The sequence below is a fragment of the Marmota flaviventris genome, chromosome 12 (genome assembly GCF_047511675.1).
Source record: "Marmota flaviventris isolate mMarFla1 chromosome 12, mMarFla1.hap1, whole genome shotgun sequence".
Classification (NCBI taxonomy): domain Eukaryota; kingdom Metazoa; phylum Chordata; class Mammalia; order Rodentia; family Sciuridae; genus Marmota; species Marmota flaviventris.
In genome coordinates, this window is record NC_092509.1 from 51328384 (window position 1) to 51350275 (window position 21892).

General features: G+C 35.7%; 1 protein-coding gene across 3 annotated transcripts in view; it reads right to left on the reverse strand.

Annotated features, from left to right (window-relative positions):
- The window catches only part of Opn3 (opsin 3), a 42716-nt gene that overhangs the window by 18390 nt on the left and 2434 nt on the right, over nucleotides 1-21892 (reverse strand). The window contains exon 2 of one of the 3 annotated variants that reach the window (XM_071599971.1): nucleotides 13323-18882. The exons of 1 other annotated variant lie outside the window; for it this stretch is intronic. In XM_071599971.1, the coding sequence (XP_071456072.1) occupies nucleotides 17831-18882 (1052 nt within the window). In that variant the 3' untranslated portion in view covers nucleotides 13323-17830. Of the gene's footprint in view, nucleotides 1-13322; nucleotides 18883-19780; nucleotides 20112-21892 lie in introns of those variants that run through there. One more of the 3 variants, XM_034636156.2, reaches the window with a different exon arrangement.

Here is a 21892-nt window from a genome sequence, read left to right on the forward strand (position 1 = left end):
TTTGGGAATTATGAAACATTTTGTACTAATGAAGTAGGCTCTACAGAAAGCAGACTAATCTACCCCTTCGCTATATATTCTATAACTGTTTTTATCTTTGATATCAGAAGTTGTCACTCTATAAACACAAAATTTTTTTAAGTTGAAGAATTTTAGAGGAAATTTGAGATGACTATCTTCATTTGATAATGTTTCCTGACTCCTGGAATGAGAGATTTCCATGTAATCAATAAAAGTAGTTTTCTAAAACACCAAAAAGATGGTTATATTTTAGTGTGCGTCTACTTTTCTATTAAGGCAGAAAAGTTAGTTCTAGATAATGAATTCATCTTTACTATTTGCTTCCTTCCCTTTATCAAATTCAATTTTTCAATGACTTATTTAAAAAACAAATTCTTTATGTTTAATATTCTTTAGTACACAAGGTTTCAGCTCCATCACAGCATGAAAGTTAAACCCTTTTCCATGGGTTAAAAAATTATGATTTCAGATTAGTTTGAATGGATTTATGGCTGCCATTTGCAAACACAGTCCCAAATACTTGTAGTACATAAAAAACTGACAGCTCCCTTAACAAAAGGACCAATGAATTTCTAGAATGAGAGGCAGTCCTCATGGTAAATCTGTGGGCTAGCATCTCCTCATTCAAATGTCTCTATAGCTGACTCAATTGTTCTTATACTACCCCCCAATGGTATTTCTTGTGTATTAAAAAGGAAATATCTTTTTTTCTCATTAAATTTATTGATTTTTAAGTAGCAGGAGCAAGGTAACTATCTGTTGATGTAGCTGGTAAAGCACATGGTGTGGGCCTCCCTGGGCATCAGTGCAGTGGCTCAGAAATCATTCTAGGCATCTCTTCCCTTTATTATCTTTATTTTTGTACCAGATCTCACAGTCTGTGACCCCCTCCAGCTTCTTGTCTTCCTATAGCCCCATTTGGACAGATATTCCAGTTTTAGACTATTTACCTTTCTTTTGATTTGACACGTTTTAGCCTCCTTTTCCTCTAATAATTGGCTAATTCCATACACTCTAAACAAGGGAAAGTTGGCCTCTTCTTGGGATAAGTTCCCATTAGAATCTATTCCTTATTTCTGACTCTGTTCATCAGAGAAGGATATTGAACAAGATGGTTCAAAATGGGGTAGGAGGAATGAGTAATTATTACACTAAGGGACATGTGGGTTTTTTTTTTTTTTTCTGTTGCTATAACAAAATGCCTGAGTCTGGGTTCTTTATAAAGAAATGGGGTTTATTTACTAGCTCACAATTTTGGAGGTTGCAAGTCCAAGCAACATGGCACCTGTTCTGACAAGGGTCTCCATAGTTCTATCACATCATAGCAGATGGCATTTGTGATGGAAATGACACAGAGGGAGAGATTACTTGGCAAGGTAGGAAGCCAGAGTAGGGGGACAGTCTTGTTCTTTTATAAAACAGTTCCTCTTATGGGAACTAACTTGGGTCCCATGAGTACTGTTAATCCATTCCAAGGGCAATAGCCCTAGTAACCTAATGACTTTGTGCTAGGCTCTACCTCTTGAAGGTTCCACCACCTCCCCAACATTGCCACACTGAGAATGAAGCTTCTAATACATAAACCAGTGGGGAACAAACTAATCCCAACCATAGGAGGACCCAAGGAATATCCATTGTACCAGAATCTGCAATTCTAGTAGGAAAGGGCAGTTTGAAAATAGAGCAACTTTTCTATGGTATTCCTTAGGTTTAGGAAGAATGGCCCACATAGGCACAGAGAACCAGTCTCAATTTTTTTTTTTTCTTAAAAGTACCAATCGAGATCTTATGGTAATCCGAGAATGCTTTTCTAGCAGAACCTGGTCTCTGAACCACTTTAGGAACATGTTTGCTTCCTTAATTTTCCTTTTTGTCTATTTTCTATCTCATGTTTGCATTTAAAACCAACAGGCTTTTCTTTTGAAATGTTCATCTCTAAGCTTCAGACCATTCCCACTATTTTTAATGCAGGCTCACATCCTATAAATGACTGCTATCACCCTACCCTTACTTCCCCCCTGTCTTTATCTGACCTCTGTCATCCTCTTGTGCACTAAATGCTAGATTAATAATTGATGACTCAGTTTATATACCATCTCAGATCTCCTTGATCCAGCTCACAACCCCCCACTCCCAACTGTGGGCCTTGACTATTTGCCTCACTTCCCAGAAAATGATGGTTCTATGACGGTCACAAAGCTCCAGCTGCTGTTCCTGTAACCATGACCACAGACTTACAGGTGGTTGGTTCCAACCTGTACCTGTACCCTCACTGAACTGGACCCAGCTTATCCAACTCAGAAGCAAAGGGATGTTGACCTCTTAGAGCCGGCTGAGGTCAATGTGAGTTAGGAAACAGAGATTACATTGCTTGCACTGCTCTCCCACCATTTGGGCTGTTTCAAGTTGCTCTAGTTTTATGTAGCCTTATTGAAGATAGCCTGTAAGATCAAGCAATCCCCTGTTTTTTTTTTTTGTTTTTTTTTTTTTGTGTGTGTGTGTGTGTGAAACTGTAGCCAGATCAGGGGTGTAGCCTCTCACATTTGGCCTCCTCTCTTCCTTGCCTCTTCTTCTATTCCCTCACTTTTGATTCCCTAGGATTATACCCCCCAAAATCATTAGGAGTATGCTTTATCTTAGGCTTTATTCTGGGTGATTTATGCTAAGATAATCATCTTATTTCCATAAGATTCTTCTGCAGAGTTCCCTCTTCTTAATGAGCTAGCTTTCAAGGAACTCTGCCTATTTCTTCCCCTACCTAGACAACCTTGTTTTATTTCTAAGTGCCTTAGGGCATGCAGTACTCTACTCATACATTAATACAGACTATATTTTCCTGACTGCTGTTTCCTACTTACTATATTTTAGTATCATTCTATGTATTCTTGTCTTGTTGCTCCAATTAAATTGTAAATACCTGAGGGTTAAAAACCATGTCTTTTGTATTTTGACATTCTCCTTGGCACCTGGAATAGTTGAGAAAGGATTAGTTTATAACGGTTCATTATGAACTTATGTATGTGTAAACCATATTTCTATACTGAGGTAAACATGGTCACCTCTGTAATCATACACTAAGGTGAAATGCTGCTTAGAAAAAGCCATCGTCAGATTTCAATGAAAAAGAAAAACAGTACCAATGGAAAATAGCAATATATTAGAACATAAAACAAGACCAATTTCAACATTTTTTCCTAAGGAGATCCCTATTTCAACTAAAAATACTATTTCACAGTTATTACATTATAATTTTTGACTATTAAAAAATCTTTCCTCATTTTTATGGATGATATAAAGTCAAATGTTATTCCTATTAGATTTGTCATTTCTCATTCTCCAAATGCAATAATACATTATAACACCTCATTTAATTTCTTATAATTTTTTAAGTTTTATTTCATATATTTTTCTCATCAGATCTTTATAGGCATGTGAGACAAAACAGCTCATTGTTCCCAGTTGATTATGATAGTTAACTAGCCAAAGGCCACAAGATTAATAAGGATCTGCTTGGATAGCAAGCCAGATTTTCTGATTGCTGGTCTAAAGCTCTCCTAAAAATTTTTTCAAGAAAGATTAGACAAAGCAAATTAGTTGTGATCAATGGAGGAGCTTTAGGTCTTCTTAATTCCATGAAAAAAATTCAACGTATGAATAAATTATCTAATAATCCTGTGACCACTTGCCTGCAATAAGTCTATTTTCTAAGTATTCCTTCCTATATTATTATCTGGCACCAAGAGAAGAAAATTTGATAACACAGAAGAGCAAATTTTAAAATATTAGGAAGGGCTGGAGGTGTAGTTCAGTGGAAAAATGCTTGCCTAGCACATGTCAGACCCTGAGTTCTATCCCCAGCACTGAAGTGGGGGAAAAAAAAAGAATAAACATGAGTGAATCTAAGAGGTATCTAATTAAATTTTTGTTCAGTCATTTTATAGTTTATAAAACTCTCAAGAGAGCCCACAGCTTAGGTTGTACAGCAGATGGTACCAACACCACTTTCATTTTAAGTCACTTTCTCTTACCATGCTGACTCAAGTGGAAAGTATTGAAACAGAAGAAAATTCTTTCCCAAAGATGAAAAGCTTTTTGTGCGTGCATAAACAACTAGAAAATATGATAAAAAGAGAGTGGAGATAGAAGGTAAGAAACTTGTGAGAAGACATAATTGCTAAATAACATGGAGACTGCAATACTGGGACAGAATGCTTGATGTTTATAGAACTAATTTATCAGATAGGTAGTTGTGCAGTAATAAAAATAAAACTTATCTTCTTGGTGACTATGGTTGGGTATTTTGAATGGATGAGAAAATATCATTTCCTTAAAAGGCTTAGTCATCTTGATCTGACAATGCCAAAGGAAGAACTAGAGAAAAATTCCAGGTTGGGGAGGGACGTTTACAAAAAGTGAGGTATATTGCCCAAGGCCAGAAAGCAAAACTTGTAGATGTTAGAGTAAGGCGGATTCCTTGAACTACTAGCATTCTACTATTTCCAGCTTCTTTTTCATGTTGTCTAATTTGGCTCAGTGTGGATTTAACTTTCTCTCAACCCTGAATTTAAAAACCTCTAGATCAGAGCAGTAGGTCTCTTTCCCTTGGTACAAATACTACTTCCAAAGGCCAGCTCTCGAAATAGCCAGGTACTAAATCTCCCAGGAGATTGTTAAAAATGCCAGTTTCAAGACTTGACCCTCCAAGACACTGATCCAGTAGGCCTGGGATGGAACCTAGGAATCTGTATATAAGACTCCATTTTTTTCTTTTTTTCAGTCAGTTCTGGGGATTGGACCTAAGGCCTGCTAGCTGTACTACTGAGCCACATCCCTAGGCACCATCTGATTTTAACTGACTTTGAGAATGATTGGTCAGATCTCCTTAAGTATTATCTCATGGCTATTTGCTCATTTCCCAGCATTTTTCTCCAGTGCAGAAACAAAAGTAATCACAACAGGTGTCTCAGAATCCTTCTATGTCAATACTTCACCAAGATGCACTGCAGATTCCTTTTGATTGTGCAGTCAGCACCTAAACTAATCAGCGTAGAGGGCAGGTCCCCCCTCATCTCTGACATAGCCCATTTCTGTTCTATCCCCCTGGAGTCTATGCATCATGACCTCTGTCCTTTGCAGCAGACCAACAACATTGCTATTCTCTGTTTGTACAGACAGTGCTCTAGGACTAGAGACATATTTAAGGACCTCATTAATCTATGGAATTATTCTCCTCAATAAAAAGGCTTTCACACACGTGGCAGGGTTTCAGTGGTTTAAAATTTCCCTCTTTTCTCATTGTGACATTCTTTTCTTTGCACATTTGGGTGTTTTTTTTTTTTTTTGTTTTTGTTTGTTTGTTTCTGTTTCTGTTCTGGCTTTTCTTTTTTATCCTAAGAAGTCTATAAGAAATACAAATTTGGGTGTGGTGGTAATCCTAGCAGCTAGGGAGGGAGACTAGGGCAGGAGGATTACAAGTTCAAAGGCAGCCTTGGCAATTCAGCAAGGCCCTAAGCAACTTAGCAAGACCATGTCTCAAAGATAAAAAGAGCTGGGTATATAGCTCAGTGGTAAAGCTCCTCTAGGTTCAATCCCTGGCACCAAAACGGGGAGGGGGGGGGAGAAAGAAAGAAAAATAGAAAAATAAAGGGATTTGCCTCAAGCCCCCAGAAGGGAGAACATATATATATGTGTGTGTGTGTGTGTGTGTGTGTATATACATGTACATATTTATTTATTTTTATATACAACTGGAGTTTACCCCTGGCAAGGAAACAGCATCTATACTAAAAATCAGTGCTACCTGCCTTTTACGTTTTAAATCTTTCATTATTTAGAGATCTTTCTAAGTCAACATTTCCTTATGCCTTGTTACCTGAAAAATTTCAGGAAAAATGCCTGGTTGCCTCAGTCTGGGCTCTAAAAATTGCTTGCCTTTTTTCCCATCATGCTCAGGACCTGCCAACGAGGAGCTTGTAAACTGCCCCCACTTGCAAACCAAATTGAATGGTGGGTTTGAGGCAACATTTCATAAATAGTACTGCAGATAGTGTCACGCACAGAGCTACCCAGTGAGAAAGCCAGTGAGGGTGACAGAATAAAGAGCAGTTTTCCAGTTTATGTAGGCAGCTCTGATTTTCACAAGATTTTTACTTATTCAAAGCTTTCACTCCTTTCCCCTTATCTTTTGCAAAATTTTCTGTTTCTTATAATTCAACAAGCTATAATAATGCCATGTTATTTTGGCACTGGAGGCACAACATTTCAGTAAATGGCTGAAAGCAAGGTCATTTGAAAACAAGGTCTTAGAAATCTGAGAAGCCTTGTTTGCCCAGGAGTAGACAATTACTCAGACTCCAGAGCCCATTGGGTAGTGTTGGGCAGACAGTTTCATCATGAAAAAGGAGGCAAAGTGGAAACCGATGATACTTCTTCATTTTCTCCTATGATGGAGAACAAATTGAAGCCTGATGCACATTAAACTTATGGCATTTTCTGCATGAATAAATGTTCTGGGACAAATCACGGCTTAAAAGCAGACAATCAACAAGTCAGGGATGTCTAAGTCTTTGTTAAGTATTTGAGTAGTCCTAATGTGTAGGGCCCTGAGCTTAATGCTATGAAAGCCAACTCATAAGCTATGGTCCTTAATGTAGAGGGAAAAGCAACACAAAAAGACAAACCAGAATACAAAATTGGATAGTTGAAATGCCTAATGAGACATACAGATGAAACATCATAGGAACTCAGGGAGAGGGAAGGTCTGAGAACTGGGGAACTGGGAAAGCTTTACATAAAGGAGTAGGACTGAAGAAGGTCAAAAACAATTTAAAATTTTGCCCAGCATATATATGTCTAGTAATTTCATATTTACTACTTTGAGCAGTGCTGTTTAGAAAAATATGCTATGAACCAAATAGATTACTTAAATTCTACTAGTAGCCATACTTAAAAAAGTATAAAGAGGGCTGGGGTTGTGGCTCAGTGGTAGAGCACTCACATGTGTGAGGCACTGGGTTCAAGTCTCAGCACCACATATAAATAAATGAATAAAATAAAGGTCTATCAACAACTAAAAATATTTTTAAAAAGTATAAAGAAATCTATTAATTCTAACAACATTTAACAGTTACAGACAGCATGCTTGTGTCTTCCCCCAAATGTACATGTTGAAATCCTAACTTTCAGTGACATCACAGTATAGATTGGCAATGTTTCAAGAGCTCCAGAGATGTGTGTGACTAATAGTTACTATATTGATCAGTATAGCCCTAGATAAATTCTGTACTTTGGGTAGGAAGAGATATTATAAGGATATGCTTTGAAGCATTGATTATGTTAGACTGAAAACCAGGAAATAACCTGATGTTTGTCAAGAGAAGGAAATGGATAAAAAAAAAATTGAGCAAAAGGACTGAAGCACTGCTTGAACTCCCATTAAATTCATGTTTGTAGTGACTTCTGGGAAGGAAGTGAGATGAACTGAGAAAAGAAACACGTAGGCATGGATTTTATCTGTAATGCTTTGATCCTTAAAAGATGGATTAGAACATATCTAAAAATACTAATACTTGTTCGTGTTGCATAGTAGATATGTGGGCACTTGTATTATCATTTGCACTTTTCTGTATTTAAATATATAAAACAAAACATTGAGGATATGGAAGTAGCAAGTGGAAGACAATTGGAAGGCTGGCTTTTTAAAGAAAGAATAGAAAAAGGAGTCACAAGTCAAGGGACAGTTGGGGATGGTGGTTAGACTTCCAATTGATGGAAATGATCCAACACTGAATGAGAGAAATGATAGCCAAAAAGCTTTTATATTCCTTGCATATCTGTGATAGTTCAACTTTGCAGCCTCATTATGGGGGAATGTTGATGAAGCAAAGGGATTTATAGAACAAGGGAGTAATGCTTTGGAAACAGCAATGATACTCAATGTGTCACCTATTCTAGCATCTAGTCCTGGGGTATTTGGTGTGTTAAAAGAAAGACAGTTGGGAGAGGTGGAGAGTTAGGATCCTTGGGGACAGCCAGAGTTCAATTAAAGTAAGCAGGTAGAGAAAATGTTAAGAGATGTTGAAGATTTAAAAGAGTTTACAGTTTCTGAGGTGAGGCTCTAGAGGTTACATAGGAGGAGTTCAAGATTGAACCAGATCAAGAAATACATGAGCCATAAAAAAAAAAAAAAAAAATGTGAGTCCAATCATGGCTGACTGGAGAGGTTTTCCCCTTCGCCAAGGAGGGACCTCAAGAAACATAAGAGATATGATGGGATTCATTCTGACCATCTTCTGGAGAGCAAAGTGTTTGCAAGGTCTGGTCCTGAATGAGTTGCTCAGTGGTATATTGATTTCTAGAACATATGCTTTTCCTGATTTCACAGCGTGGACATTTGGATTTCTTTCAGTTTATCAGTTTTCTAACAGTACTGTGAGGAGGGACAATAGAACATAGTGATCATGGACATTAGGTTCAGGTTCCTTAGTGTTTTAAGTTCCTTACTGTAAAATAGGGTAATAATAATACTCAAGTATCCCCATAGAGTTGGGATGAAGACTAAGGTAATTGATATGCACTTAAAATAATACCTGCCATATAGCATGTTCTTAGTGTGGCAATGGATATTATAATTCATGTATATATATGTATACATCCTTGAGATAATTCTTGGCAATATAATGCTAGGATGAGGAAGTACACAAAATCTTAGTGTTTTCAATACAACTTTCAAAATAGCCACCAGAACAGAAATTAAATCCCCAATCACATATTATTGGATGTTCACTTCATTCCTTCTTATATGTCACAGTATATGACAAATCATCTCTAGCCACTCTGCAACTTATTATAGTTATTCTCTATATGCCTACTGACCCTGAATGCAATTGATAAATCATTAAAACATTAGTTCACTCCACCTCTTTGCAATATTATCACTTTGAACCAGGATCTTGTTGAAATTCCCTGTGGTTTCTATAACATTTTTCATATATATGTGATATGTGTGGTGTGTTTGTGTATATTCATATATATCACCGCTACCTCAGTACTAGGAATTGAATGAAGAGACAGGATCTCTCTAAGTTAGAGATTGGCCTTGAACTTGGGTTTCTCCTGCCTCAGCCTCCCAAGTCATTGGGATTACAGGTATGCACCACACGACTGGCTCTCCTTCCTATATTATATGCTATTTCTATTCTATATTTATTTTCCTTAAGAAAAAAAAAAACAAATGAATTATCTATGTAACCAAAAGTTAAAAGTGGCAATTGTTTTAGCCATAGTTATCCAATAGAAAAAAGATGTGAGGCATATAACTAGGGCCTGAAATAATGCCATCAGGACTTTGTATTCCTTCTTGCATCATTGGCTTGCTTTTTTTTCTATTTGGCCAGATCTTAAAACAGATTCTCTGGTAGTCAAGGTATTGGCAATACCTAATTCAAATCCTTGATTCTTCATAAGCCTAGGAAAAAATAAATAAATAGAGTATACTTAGGAATTCTAGAAAAGGAATCTTTCTAACCCAGAACTAATCCAAAAGCAGGAGTTACTGTGTTAAATTCAGGCTGGGCACTATGTCTATATTCCCCCTAGGTCTATATCTACCAGCTCTTTTTAAATTTTCCTGCAGCATTCATGTGCGACCAACCATTGAGTCATGCTGAGTTAATCTTCTCAATAATTCTCAAACCTGTCCTTTGCTCTCCAACTATTGACCTAATTTAGATCCTCACCATCTCTTGCCAAACTACTATAATAGCCTTATGTCTAGACTCTCTGTCTGCAGTCATGCCTCCTTTGTAATCCTCCAAACATAGTGGGTGGGGGTGTGAGGATAGGGAAAAACACACACACAAAAAAAACACACCCCTCAAATGCAACCAGTTCAATTCCTTTTTTAATAACATTGTTTCTCTACTAGGATAAAGTCAACATTTCCTAGCTTGACATGCAGAGTACTCTAAGACCTTCCAAAACCATATACTGATTATCTTGTATGAGCAAAACCAAATCCATTTGCTTTTCTTCAAAACCTGTTCCCAGTCTTGGTTAAATGTATCACTCAATCAAATACCAAAGATGAAATTTTAGTCATTTTCAACTTCCTATTCTCCTCTCTTATGTGGGACATATAATCATTCTCCAGAAATTAGGTATGGAACCACCATTTGACCCAGCTATCCCTCTCCTCGGTCTATACCCAAAGGACTTAAAAAAGAATATTCTACAGGGATATAGTCCCATCAATGTTTACAGCAGCACAATTCACAATAGCTAAACTGTGGAACCAACCTAGATGCCCTTCAATAGATGAATGGATAAAAAAATGTGGCATATATACACAATGGAATATTACTCAGCAATAAAAGAGAATAAAATCATGGCATTTGCAGGTAAATGGATGGAGTTAGAGAAGAGAATGCTAAGTGAAGTTAGGCAACCCCAAATAACCAAATGCCGAATGTTTTCTTTGATATAAGGAGGCTGATTCATAGTGGGTTAGGGAGCAGGAGCATGGGAGGAATAGATGAACTCTAGATAGGAGGGGAAGGGAGGAGGCATGGGGTTAGAAATAATGGTGGTACATGATAATCATTATTATTCAAAGTAAATGTATGAAGACACAAATTGGTTTGAGTATACTTTGTATACAACCAGAGATACGAAAATTGTGCTCTATTTGTGTAATAAGAATTGTAAGCATTCTGCTGTCATATATAAATAAAAGTAAATAAATAAACAAAATAATCATTCTCCAGGTCCTGTATTTCTACCTCCAAATTGTTCTCTGCTTCTTTCATTTCTATCACCCTGCCCTACCCAGGTCTTATCACATGCTTCCCCCTTACCAATCACCTGTATCCAGTCTCTGTACCTTCTTCCCAGCCTCCTACACACAGCCACAGGGTAGCCTCTGAAATACAGGTCTTAGGAAGAAAACACGTGCACAGTGTGTTATGCACTGGATAAAAGTCCCAACCTCGTTGGCCCCTATCCCATATGTCCTGCCTCTCCACATCAGTGCAGGCTCTCCTCATGCTTGAGCCAGGAAGGCCATGTCCATGATACCTGTATGCTTTGTTTCCGCCATTCTTTTTGCACAGAATGTTTTCCCACACAGCAGTCTGTGGAAATCCTGTTCAGGGCCCAGTCCAAATACCTTTGCTTTTGTGAATCATCCCCAGATTTCCCTAGTCAGACAAAAGTAATTTCTCTGTGCATCCATTAAAGTTTATCTACACCTATATTATAGTGATTACTACAGCCTGATTAAAACAGTGGTTAGTTGTGCAACAATGTCAGTCCCAATAGATTGAAAGTTGCACTACTTAACTAATTCTGAGAAAGGTATTGAGTCATATTTCTCATTTTACATGAAAACATTACTACCCTTGTGGGGTTATTTGAAAACATGTAACAATATAGTGAAGAAATACCAGTTTCTGAAATATTGGACTTAATCTGATTGACAACCAGATTTGACAACTTTCTGAAAATACCACGTCATATCTCTGTCACATTTGGTTTATGGCATCAGACTGCCTGCATCTGAAGTCCCTTCTACCACTTACCAGCACAGCATGTGATCTTGGTCAAGTTCTTTTTCTTGTGTTTGTTTCTCCAACTGCAAAATGGGAATAAGTACCTACCAATTGGATTGTTATGAGGACCAAATAAAGATAACAAGAACTTATAGTTAATATGTAGCATATGGTAAGTGCTCTGTGTTATAATCACTATCTTGTATTCCCAAAACTGAACATAGAAACTAGGACATGGAACTGAGGATTTAACCCAAGTTGTTATGCACTCTTATATATGCAATAATTCCCTCTCTTGTGATGGAGGCAAAATGGAATAGTAGCATTTCAAGTCTTACTAGTGGATCTAAATACTAACTAGGAGTGAGTCCAGGCAAGTTACTTTGATTCTTCCAGGTCTCAGCAATAAAGTAAATATAAATACTTGCCCATTCTTACCTTCTGCAGTTATCCTTCGGATCACATAATAGAGTTGTCAGAAGAAAAGCATTCCTATACATGCTGAAGCAGAATTGCCGTCACAATATTCATGTTAGTCAAACTTCTTCAGGTGAACCATGTTCTGTATTATTAACGCCTGATAGAAAATTGGAGGAACTGCACCCCCTGCTGTTGCAATGTGAATACATATGGTGGTTGGTTAAATGAAAAGGAACTCTGCTAGAAACAATGCCTCTTTATAATGAAGGTACACACTTAAAAATCTTCAGAGGGAACAACTCAAGGCAAATGGGAGCATGACTTAATCCATCCAGATAAAAGCAAATTAAACTAATCCTTACTAGAGGATTTATTGGTATTGAAACTGATCTGCTTGTCTCATTTAGATTTCTTTATACACTTCCTATTCTCCAAACCCCCCAATGATTTTTGAGTTTCTGGACCCAATTTCTTCTACCTTCTCTTTGCTCTTACCCCAAGCCGGACACAAAGCTTATAACTGCTATACTAATTAAATAATTAGTAGCTGAAACAGATTTCAGAAAGTGCTAGCTGACCCAGATTTTAACCCCTTAACTACCTGTTTCCAAGGGTGTAACAAAAGATTTGGGCACCCTGTAAAATAAATGCCATGCATTTTCTTCTTTGGTGAATTAAGGGAAGGGGAACAGTGGTAGTTACAACTGAAATTGTGATGTATAGAAAAGGTATAAAGTACTCATTAAGGTAAAAGAAACTTTAAACTAAATATTCTAAACCGAATGTTTCTCAGGTAGAAAGAATTTATTCTATTCATTTTTATATTTCTGGATCTTAGAATCCAATTGGTGTTTAACCTGTTTGTTGAATTAAATCACCTTGATTTGGATCTCTAGCGACTGGGAGAAATGGTCTGCCTGCATCCTCAGTCCTGAAATCTGTCCTCAACACAGGTCTCCCTGCAGACCCCACTCAGCCAAGGCTTGGCCACCTCTATGAATCCAGCCTTCTTCTCTCTGCTCTGACACTCCCATATTATATCTGTTCTTGGATTTGGGCAATGAAAGTATGCAATTTCTAACTGCTAAGGTCCTGGAATGCATTACTATTATTTTTATTATCATTCTTTAATGCTGGGCAATTAAGTTACGAAAGATACAAAGTCCATTGTGACCAAGAATTCCTTTCCACCAAGACTTAGAACACTTTCTGCCACACATTTCTGGAGATTAACTTTTTGAACCTTTACCACTTAGAATTTTTAAAAAAATTTTTAATTTAAAGGAGAATCTGAGGAGTTTCCAAAAAATCAGTAATTTTCTCAACAATTCAGAATTCCAACTTACAATAAATCTTTTATTCTTTATTTTACACATCAGTATTTTACAGAAAAAAAGAACCCCTTATTAAGCTGCAATTACTTAAATGTCTTCTGATTCTTTTCAACACAGATACATACAAATTTATACAAATATGTAAATATATGTTCTAATTAACATTTTTTGATCTAAGTTTTGCATACAATTTTACATATATCAATATTAACTAATGGCTATAGGTTTATGATAGAAACAACAATACACCAAAATTTATCAATTTCTGAATTAATAGGCTTTTTCTTTTAAATTTGTATGAAAGGAACTGCTACAGGTAGATTTTTTTTTTCTTTCTTTCTTTTAAGTATTTTCCCAGGCATACATGTGGTATTCAAAGTGATCTGGTATATTAAAAAAAAAAAAAATCTGTTACAGAGCTCTTATTAGTCTTCTAAAAAGTTCTTTAAAATGACTACTAATATATAGTGCTATTGGTATAGACAAACACAAATTTAAAAGTTTTGCTTAATAGCAAGAACTAGGTCAAAGTCATTTAAATCTCCTTTTAAAATATTTAACCTGATCATCTTTCTAAAAATTTATTTTTACTTATATCTTCTCATTTGTAACCTATCCCTTACTAAATCTACCTAGTAAAGAGGACAAAGCCTTAAGGATTTCCATCCACTTTTAAAAACATTATTAAACCACTTATATAATGCAAACACCCTTTTTATTCCATCTTTTCTTTTTGTTTATTATACATTTTTCATCTTTTTATTTGTTGATCTACCTTGTCAATATTTCTCATTGCCATGAAATTCCTTGGCACCAATATTGGAATGAAAATTGTAATATTTTCATTTTTACTTTTATAGTTAACATTTTAATTCAACTGGCATAAATTGCATTATCATATGTTAATCTATGTCCACAATGAAACAGCTAGTCTTTCTACCAATAGACTTTCTGTCAGTGTCTATTAAATACCTCTTTCTGTTTATTCATATTAGCTAAGATTTCTGCTCAGCATCACAGAGTTTTTAGATAAGTCACCCAAAGGCATGCTTCAAAGACTTAAAAGGCAAAGCTCCCACTTTTTCTCGTAATTTAAAAACATCTTTACCTGTTTACTTGCCTAGGTAATTTCTTTCAATTTTGTCAAGTTACATGAAACATCCAGTAGGAATGTTAAACGGTATTATAATAAATCTACACATCAATGTCATATATTGACATTCCTTTGGACAATAATTTCATGTTCACTAACTCAATCCTCACAATAATTATTAATTCTAATATAGGTGGTAAAATGGAAGCTAAAAATGTTTTTCCCCAAGATGAGACAACTAATAAGATGTGATGCAAGGACTCCACATGTACAACTTTTCCATTATATCAGGATGTCTCTCATGAGAGTATGCACATATTTTAAATTTAGCTCCTTCAACCTGCTTCTATTTAAGCATTTTTCTTAAATTGTCTCAATATAGTTGCATAACATCCTTTATATGGTTCATATATATTAATACCCAAACACTTTAAATTGCAGTCACTGTTGGCATCTAGAAATTAGATTTTTAACAATGATATATCCTGCAACTTCCTGAATTAGTCTCATTAATAGATTTATATGATAGTATAAGGTTAGCAAGCTATAAAGCCATGTAAATAGAAAATAAAATTTGTGGTGTTTTCTTATCTTTCTTATTTTGTGAATTTCTTTATCACAATGACAAATTTCTTCAACCATATATAAAGAAAATGGTGCCAGCATAGTTTGATTTCAAACTGAGAAATATTTGTTTCCTCAATATGAATATTAATTATTAGTTTTCAAGTAATTATCACACTAAAAAATGAAATCATTACCAAAGATAATTAAATCAAAGATGAATGATAAATTTTTAAAGAGTTGAGACTACCAACTTTGGCAGTAGCTAATACTTTGGATTTTTTACCATTTTATTCTACTTATGTTGATATAATGGCTGCTTTGCTGAACATCAGCCTTCTAATTCTGAGTCACAATAAATAAAGACTTTTGTTGATGTATTATTTGCCAACATTTTCCTTTTCATATTGCATTTGCTAAGAATGAGACCCTTTTAAGAATGTTTGAATTTTAATATTGAAGCCGTATGTACCTCAAAATGCAATTAATATTATATCATCTTTTATGATACACATTTTCCCTAAACATTTAAAAAAGTTAATAAATCCATTGGGTCAAATTCTAATTTGTCAGAAAACTATACTAGATTAAAATATCCTCTATATTTTTAAATGCTTTTTACAGTTTATAACTTGTCTCATTTCCAACTTGCTATTTTGTATTGATTTAAGAAAGTAAGATATTCATTTTGTTAGTTTTTTAAAACAATCTCTATTTGTGGCCTCATATAATACTCTTTATTTTTATTTCCATTATGTCTGTTGATACCATATTTTGCAACTTTTCACTGTTACTTTTCTGTATTTCTCATGAATAACCTGTGATACTGAAAAACTTTAGTAAGTCTGAATTACTTTCACTTTCATTTTATTTATCTTACAATTTTACTCATTTTAATTAGTATTTTGTAGTAATCAGGCATTTCAACTTTTTTATAGGTTTAAACTTTAGGATCTACTTACTAATATACCACTTTACTGTATTTTAAAAGTCAATATTAATATCAGCCCATGACTTTTATACTTCCAGTATGCTGTCAATTACTTAAATCTGTCTTACTTAAATCTGTCAATTACTTAAATCTGTGATGAAGGACTGAATTAGAACATATTTTGGTCTACTAACATTTTTTAGAACACAAACTTCAGACCAAAAGATGTCACCAAAGAGCATTATTTTGTCAAACTTAAGTCGAATTCTGCTTCAATGAGATTCATAGCTCTAAAACATTTAATTAATCTTATTCACATTTCTATGACTTAACAATAAGCTGCAAGACCAGGGTCTGTCTACTTTTCTTGCCCAGCAACATTAGATTTTGATTTTCATGGGCACCTTTTCCTTCTCATTCTGTACCTATACGTTTCTAACAATGATTGCAGGTGGAAAGATGAATGGTTTATGGAATCATGAAAGAATGGGTTCCAATACTGGCTCATCCACACATCAGAATGAGTAATGATTAATAACTGACTCTCCATACCTCTCTGAAAATGTATGCAATAGTATCTGCCTTATATTGTTGAGAAACTGTAGTGAGAAAGCACAGTATGCCCAGCACATAGTAAATGCTATTTTGAGAGCAAACACGGTTATGAAATGGTTTGGGTTTCTATAGGATTATCATTCTCTCTGCCTGAGGACTGGAAATGGAATTAATCATGGAAATTCACCTCCTCTGACAGCTCCCCAAGCTTTCACCTTAGAAAGTTGGAGTAAATTACTTTTTTTTTTTTTTAACTTTGGATGGGGGGCGTTTATTCTCCAGATATAGCTAAGAAGCAGAAGTAAATATGAAGGCTGTTGTTACCTATTTGTGGGATGGGACACAACCATAGGGGCACAGTAAATCCTACTTTGACTCAGTATTTTGGTTACTATTGCTAATTAAAGTGACAGAGACAACAAGGTGGTAGTTTCATCCTGAGAAAACTGGGATAAGAAAATCTATTTAAGCAGAGAATTTTAAAATCATCTATAATCCCAGGTTAAAAGTGTCCCACTCAGTTTTTCCTTTGGATCCTTTTTAGGAATTTTGGAATGGTCATCCTGAAATATCTTTTTTCTGGGGTCATTTATTTTTTATTTTGGCCTGAGTTACTTGTTTGAAGATCTTTTGTTTTAGATGTCAAAGCAAGGTTTTACAGATTTTTTTTTAACTATTCTAACTTCTAAATTTCTTTGGAATGTATCTCCCACAAATGAGCTCTTCAACTACAAACTCTTGACTCTTTAAAGTAGAAGGCTATAATGGTCTCACTGCCTTATGGGTTATAAGGGTCAAGTAGATAAATTCACCTGCAAAATGTATTGTTAACATCAGACTTAACAATTAGAAACAATTGTATTTTATCATATTGGTATTTGTACTATTGCTATTCCTACTACCAAGCCTACATGTTTATATTATTTACAAAAGACTCACATAATTTACTATTTGTATGTGTTTCACTATTCAAGCAGAGGTGATAGCAATTTTAGTAGCTGCAATAGTAACTAGAGCGTTTCTTAAATGATATTAATTGTTCTGTAGATAAAGAAAATTTAAAGACCAGTAGTAGGCATAATATTACTTTTCTTTAAGCAAAGCTGATAACATGGAACCCTCACACAATACCCAATATTAAAATAAAGCTAACTTTTTTGATATTCTGGATCATGGAGCCGATTCTGAAATTAAAAAAAAAAAAAAAAAAGTCCAGTGACAAATAATAGGTTCAGAAAGACACCCAGTGCCCAATGTCTCAAATCATGTTAAAGACATCTGTATACCATTCTTTTATGTAGGAAGCTGTCCTTCAAATAATAATATATTGATTCCAGGATGAAGAGTATTTTGAGTTTGTTCTTTTCTAATTCTGAAGATGCTTCCCAGGGCTTTCCAAGTTTTGGCTTTCCTCAGGGGATTCAAGATTGGCCATTATTATGTTGGTTCCAGGAGCTTCTGGTTGCTTATCATCACCATCAAAGATAATGTCTTCTGGATTTGGAGGAGGAGGACAGAATTCTTCACCAGGAAAGATCTCCTGAAACAGAGTTTCTGCTTGTTTGACTGCATGCTCATTTCCCAGTCCACAGTCAGGCCCAGAGCAGACATAAACATTTGAAGGTAAACCATCATAGGAGCTTCTGCTGATTCCCGAGGAATCTCTCATATTAAAATATAGAGCCCACAAAAGTCTTGGCTTTCCAAGTTCTTCTTTTTCTACTTTTGTTTCAGTAAAAGGAGTGAATAATTTCTTCACCACGGATTCTAAGTCTTCTCTTGCTGTTTTTGAAGATGCACAGGTCAGATGTACTAGATAGGTGTCTTTCATGCATGTCATGGTTGATGAACATAATTCCGTGACCCGAACAGAACAGGTTCCTGATTCCACTGGAGGCACTATCAAAATGGAAATCTGTTGATCTGACTCTGTCTTTAGTACAGACTGATCTGTAATGAGTATTGCCCTCGAGATCTGTTTATACTGCACATTGGAGCATGTTTCCTGAGAAAGGTAACTATCCTCCACAATAAAATATTTAGCATTTATTCTTTGACCCAAGTGATCTATAATTGCTTTACATCTACCAGATTCTTTGTCAACTACAAGGCATTGTACTTTATGGCGAAGACAATAGATTCCACCAAAAACAGCACACATCCTGCAAAAACACTGGGGAATTTCTCCTTGGCCATACAAGGGAAATAAAAATGGAGTGTTGCCAAACCGTCCAAGACACTGAAGGAAGTTTTTTGTTGCTTTAAGGCCATCTAATGTGCTACATGATGATTCTGATGTCATTGCAATTGAGTGTAGTATAAAGTGTTGGAGGCTGGGGGTTAACTTTTTAGTTTTTAAGTACTCTGAAAATGAACATTGCTTGAAATCTTGGTATTCATCAGGTTGTTGTTCATAGTCTAAACAAAAGGTAAGAAATTTCATCAGCATCCTTTTTTCAACCATAGTGAGTTCTTTGCTATTAAAGACATCTGCTCTGGAGCAAGGCACCTGTTCTACCTTTCCTTCCCGAAACGCAAGAATCCTAGTTACATTTTTAAATTCTGCATAACGACTAACATTTGATTTGATTAAAAGATCAATCAGTGATCCTTGGGAATATAGCAGCTTTGATACCAAATCAATATTAAATCTCCTGCCTTCTTCAACTATTAGAGGGTAAGTAATCCTATTTCTCTTTGGCTGATCAATGTTATCTTCTATTGTAGGTTTGTTTTCACCTTTACTCCCACCTGAAATTGTGTGTATACAAGTTTTATCTTTCTCTAATGATTCTTGTATATCAGTTACTTCTAGGGAAATATCTTTATCACTTTTTTGGGTATGTTGGGCAGATATTTCATAGCTAGTGAAGTATGAGGAGTCCCTTTCTTTGGGCAAGCACGCAGAATCCACAGATTCAATGAGGGTACTAGATGCCATTGAGGAGGGACTTTTCTGAAGAGCACCAATCTCTTGAACATTGTGCTCTTTATCTTGACTGGCATAGCAAAAAACTTCTATGTGTTGAATGGTTTCATCCTTCTTGCAAAGAGTGACGCCTTCCTCTGTTTCATGAATCAAGTCTTGCCAGGCAGTATTTTCTTCCTCAGTATCTCTGTTTTGCTGATACTCCTGCAACCAGGATAGCAATCCTGAAAAACTGAAACTAGCCCAATTCCCTCCATAGTAGCTTCTTGAATCAATATGTAGAACCCTCTGTCCACTTCTTGAGCATGCAGCAGCAAGGATGGATTCAGGCAGACCTGTCCCTATTATAACCACATCAAACTCTGTGGGGAGAATGTCTGCCATTCTAGGAGGCAAAGTGTCTTGTGACAGCTGCTGATGAAGGAAATGTGTATAAATCTAGGCTGAGGGCTCTGCTGAGGTCTGCTAATGTGTAATAAAATCTCTCCTTGTGATGTTCCAGTTCATCCCAGAAGCATTGGGTTTGCAGGTCCTAGTTGTTTAACTGTTTCCCTTTTTTAATGTATTTTTTTATAAGCCAGTAGCATAAAACCATGATAAAGTACATCTAATCACATCTGAGAATATTAAAACGGACGTGTGGTTTTCATTTCTGCATTTCGGCTTAGCAGTAAATGTCAAAATGCATCACATATGCATTTGTGACTGGAACTCTTCTCTGAAAGAAGAAAATTTAAGAAAGAATACAACTGTAAACAAAATAGAGAAGTAATTTCATGCAATACCAATTATAATCTACTGGAACCTGACTTAGTATCTGGATACAAACCTCTACTAAAGCAAGTCATCAAATGCTTTCTCACATATTTTCTACTTTCTTGAAAATGAACAATATAGGCATACCCCCCTCCCCAAAATAACTAGAATAATAAAGAATGAAAACAGTGGCCCACAAAAACAAAAAATAATTAGCATGACTTAAATTTTGGCTTTTAAGAAACCACTTGAATAAAACTATATACAGCTGTGAGCTTAGACTAAATGAAACGTGTGGCTTCACTGTGTACATGGAAACAGATCATGTTCTATACAAATACTGTCACAATTAGGAATATTTCTGTGCCCAAGAGTCTATAGGTGATTTTGGTAAAGCCAAGCATAAGACTTTTTCTTGCCCCAACCACCCTCAGAATCTTGTGATAGCAATAAGCAACTATTTTGACTGAGTTAACCAGTCAGATTACTACATAAGAATTAATTCAATAAAACAGCTGGCATTTAAAAATATTTAGGCATAAAAAAACAGACCGAGGGGAAAAATGTATGTATAATCAGTCTTTATATGAACATACATATGCATGTGTGTATTTTATAATTTAAAAAAATTCCTAGTTTCATATATTAAAATATCGTAACATAAATATCACCCATTTCTAACATTTGAATAAAGTAATGGTTTGCATTTTGCCAAACTCTAACCCTGAATCTCTGTATCCCAAGAAAAAAGGTTTTTCTAAACATCCTCGGCTAAGGATAACAATAATATATTATTATATTTATTTTTGAAGGTGTGGTGCAGGAAGTCTCTCCATTAACCTCCAGCATGATGCTGGTTATTGTCTACCTGTAGAGCAACTGTTTGATGCTAGGTGTGGCCAGAAGTGGCATAGCCAACAGCCTCAAGGCATACTCACCTGGAAGTCTTCAGGTTAAAGACATACCCTACAGTGCTCTTTTCTATCCATCCTGGCACAGTAGCAGTGAAAGTTCTTAGACCTTTAATTTTTACTACCATTAATTCTACTGAAATCTAGACTGGCACAAGCTGGACCTGCCAAGGCCAGAAGGACTGATTATTATGGATAATGATTAAAAAAAAAGCCATTCAATCATAACTTAGATAAATTGACTAGGTTACTGACCCACTACTCAGTTTAACTGAAATGGTGATCCCAGCAGTCCTATCTAGTCAAAAGTTTCTGCTCAAGAACATTAGATTTCACTTATGTTCAGAATTCTCTGAGAAACAGGATCTGACAGAATACAACAATTGCCTTATTTACTCATGCATGCATATATATATATACCTGATTTACTGATTACTCCAGTAAAAATATACTTATTTGCTGATTTGGTCTTCTTCTAGCAGGTTGTAAAGAGGAAGACAGAACCTATGAGGGTATTGAAGAATAACAAGCATGGTATATGCTTATTCTTGGCTTAGAAGGGAACAGGGCTGAGAGTAGGAGATGAGGATACAAGACATTAGCACCAATACCCAGCACCTTCTAAGCTACACATATCAAAGGAATACTCAAAATACAAAGTAAGAGGATGATCTTGAAGAACATTAAGCTCAATTACTCCATAATAAAAATGAGAAAACTGATGGCAGGGGAGACTTGAGAAAGCCCACAGGATCAAAAGCAGGACCCACTCTTTTACCCTAAGGCCAGTGAATTTCCCACTGGATGGGAAAGTCTCCAAATCCTATGGAAC